This window comes from Pipistrellus hanaki, assembly GCF_964339955.1.
Source record: "Pipistrellus hanaki genome assembly, chromosome: 14".
NCBI classification, from domain to species: Eukaryota; Metazoa; Chordata; class Mammalia; order Chiroptera; family Vespertilionidae; genus Pipistrellus; species Pipistrellus hanaki.
In genome coordinates, this window is record NC_140516.1 from 30,345,221 (window position 1) to 30,347,834 (window position 2,614).

The following is a 2,614-nucleotide window of genomic DNA, read 5'->3' on the forward strand; positions in this document are numbered from 1 at the left end:
ATTCTACCCTGTCTTTCCCGGGCTTATCTTAAATGACATCTCAAATCTCCATGAAGTCTTTCTTGACCTCGCCCAGCAGGCGTGACTTATCCCTCCTTTGAGCACCTTCTATGGGGACTTTGTACCTTCTCTTTGGAGCTTATCCCATTTTCCAGTTATTTGCGTGCTGGTCTTTTCTTTCCTACTAAATTATACTCTCTTTAGATCAGGGTCTAGGTCTCACTCTTCAGTTAAGTTCCCGTGGCATCAACACTCACTTAGTGCCTTCTGAATGGTGGCCGAGCTGTCAGCGAGGGCAAATGCAGTCAGAGTAGTGCTATTTACACGAGAGTTGCTTAATTCATTATTGTTGGGGTGAATGAGGGAGCAAATGCCCACTGAGGGGGAATGAGAATCCCTTCTGTTTCTATGGATCACATGCATTTTTATTTTCACACTCGTTATCTCAGTGATTCCAAAAGGTCAGTTCTTTGAGGCACCTTTTCACAATCTTTGCTGTTTCTACATACCACCTCCAGTGTTATTTGACTTCATTTTTTTAATTGACTATTTTTTTTAAATCAAAGCGTAATTTATTAAAAAAGAATCACAACAGAAACTCTAAGTACCAGTGTGTACATTGTACACATTTAAATGACTCACAAGAATGAAGTTTTTTTTTCCATATACATTAAGATTACACCACCGTGTTATGTTATCAAAAGATGTTCAAGGATAAATCTGACTCCAAACTGCATTGCCATCTTAAAGTGACCACATTTCAAACATGCAACAACGCCACTGGTCATAAAGCTTTGGAATGGGTGCTCATTGTCTTATTTCACTACAAACATGATAGAAAGAAGAGAAGTTGAGAATCTGCTCTAAAATACAATGGGAAGTGTTGTCTGCACCAGCACGCCTCACTCCTCCGCTGCCATTTTTAGCAAGTATTCCTTGTTGGTCTTGAAGAGTCTCCATCCCTCCTCGCTGGACAGGTCAGAGGCACCTCTCTTTTTGTAGAAGTTGATAGATGGTTTATTCCATTCTGCCACCAGCAAGTGCATGCTGCTGCAGCAACATTTCATCACAACCTGGCTTAGATTCTTCAGAATTTCTGATCCTATCCCAAAGCCTCTGAAATCACTCATTACAAAGAAGTCCTCAAGATACAGGAGTTTTCTAATCCATGGGTCATAGGTAGAATAGTGCATGGCAAAACCAACAATGCTGTGTCCTTCCGGAGTGATGTGCTCCTTGGATACTTCTGCCATCAGGCAGTGGTAGAAGGGATGCTCCCCGAAGCCATACTCCAGCAGGTCTTTTTCAGTTATTATTACTTGTTCTTCCATATATTCATATTTAGCCTTGATCAGGCGCAGGATGTCACTGCAGTCGGCGGCGGTGGCGGGGCGGATCACGAAGTTAGCCATTTTCGTCTTTTGCTTTTCTCCCCTTTGTGGACTAAGCCTCTGTACTTGAACAACAGGAGAAGGTAGTTCTTCATTCGTTTCCTGGGAGCGGCCTCTTCTCAGTCAGGCTGGCACCATGACCCGGGAAGCCTCGGTGAGCAACTGAAAGCCGTGACCAGAGCTGCTTGGGAACTGCTTAATTGACTATTTTTAACTAGCCTTGTCTTAAGCCATAAAATATATGAAAATCCTGGGTCTGATATGATACTTACACATTAAATAATTACAAAACAATTAAAGTACAACATCTTCACTACATACCACTACAAGGACTGCATTTGGGGAAATCCTACCCGAGACCCTGATAGGTGAAAGGACCTGAGTAAGGACACCGAGCTGTCCTGTCTCTTTCCACGAGTCCAGTGGGTCAGCAAACTCATAAGACAACAGAGCCAAATATCAACAGTACAACGATTGAAATTTCTTTTGAGAGCCAATTTTTTAAAACTTAAACTTCTTCTAACGCCACTTCTTCAAAATAGACACACCCAGGCCGTGGTATTTTGCGGATGAGCCACACTCAAGGGGCCAAAGAGCCGCATGTGGCTCGCGAGCCACAGTTTGCCGACCACGGCATTAGGCCACATGGCTTCCAAACACCAGACCTAGAAACAGAGCGTACAGAGGCCATGATACTGTATGCTCCATCCGGACAGACACCATGCCTGTCCAGCTCAGCCCCGTATGGCAGGCACTCTGCAATTGTTTGTGGTGGAATCAACGTAGAACACAGACGTGCAAGCACACGTGCACACACCTACACACTCGCACCCCCACACTGGAATGTCAAATTAGTGGCTGCCAGTGTGTCGGTTCATGCTTGACATTCCTCCTCAGACTTGATTTAAGGGATGATGTCAGTTTATCAATACCCCGACTTTTGCTGCCACGGTAGCTGTTCTGCTGGGGTGGCCCCGGGCTTGCTGCTTCCTCTGCCTCCTCCTTGGGGGCAGCTCCCTGGCTGCTGGGTCCACTCATATCTGCCACCGGCTCTGAAGCACTTCCCAATATGCAGGCACGAGAGCTGCTTCGTAATTCTACTCAGGCCCTCTGCTACACGCCGTGGCCAGTCACCAGAGCAACATAGCCATGTTGAGAGCAATGTCAAGAAACAGGCATTTCCCCTCCTATGTGAGCGAGCACACCGAAGCACAGAGAGGTTA

The 2,614-nt window shown here is 45.6% G+C and overlaps 1 protein-coding gene across 1 annotated transcript; it reads right to left on the minus strand.

Moving 5' to 3' along the window:
• Window positions 1–536: 536 nt before the first annotated feature.
• On the minus strand, window positions 537–1,571 carry LOC311632825 (diamine acetyltransferase 1-like). The gene has a single exon (XM_084904710.1). The coding sequence runs from the start codon at window positions 1,410–1,412 to the stop codon at window positions 903–905; it is 510 nt and encodes a 169-aa protein (XP_084760836.1). The 5' UTR covers window positions 1,413–1,571; the 3' UTR covers window positions 537–902.
• Window positions 1,572–2,614: the final 1,043 nt, after the last annotated feature.

Coding starts and splice junctions, on each gene's coding strand:
- LOC311632825 (XM_084904710.1), bottom strand. CDS start 1,412: ATGGCTAACTTCGTGATCCGCCCCGCCACCGCCGCCGACTGCAGTGAC.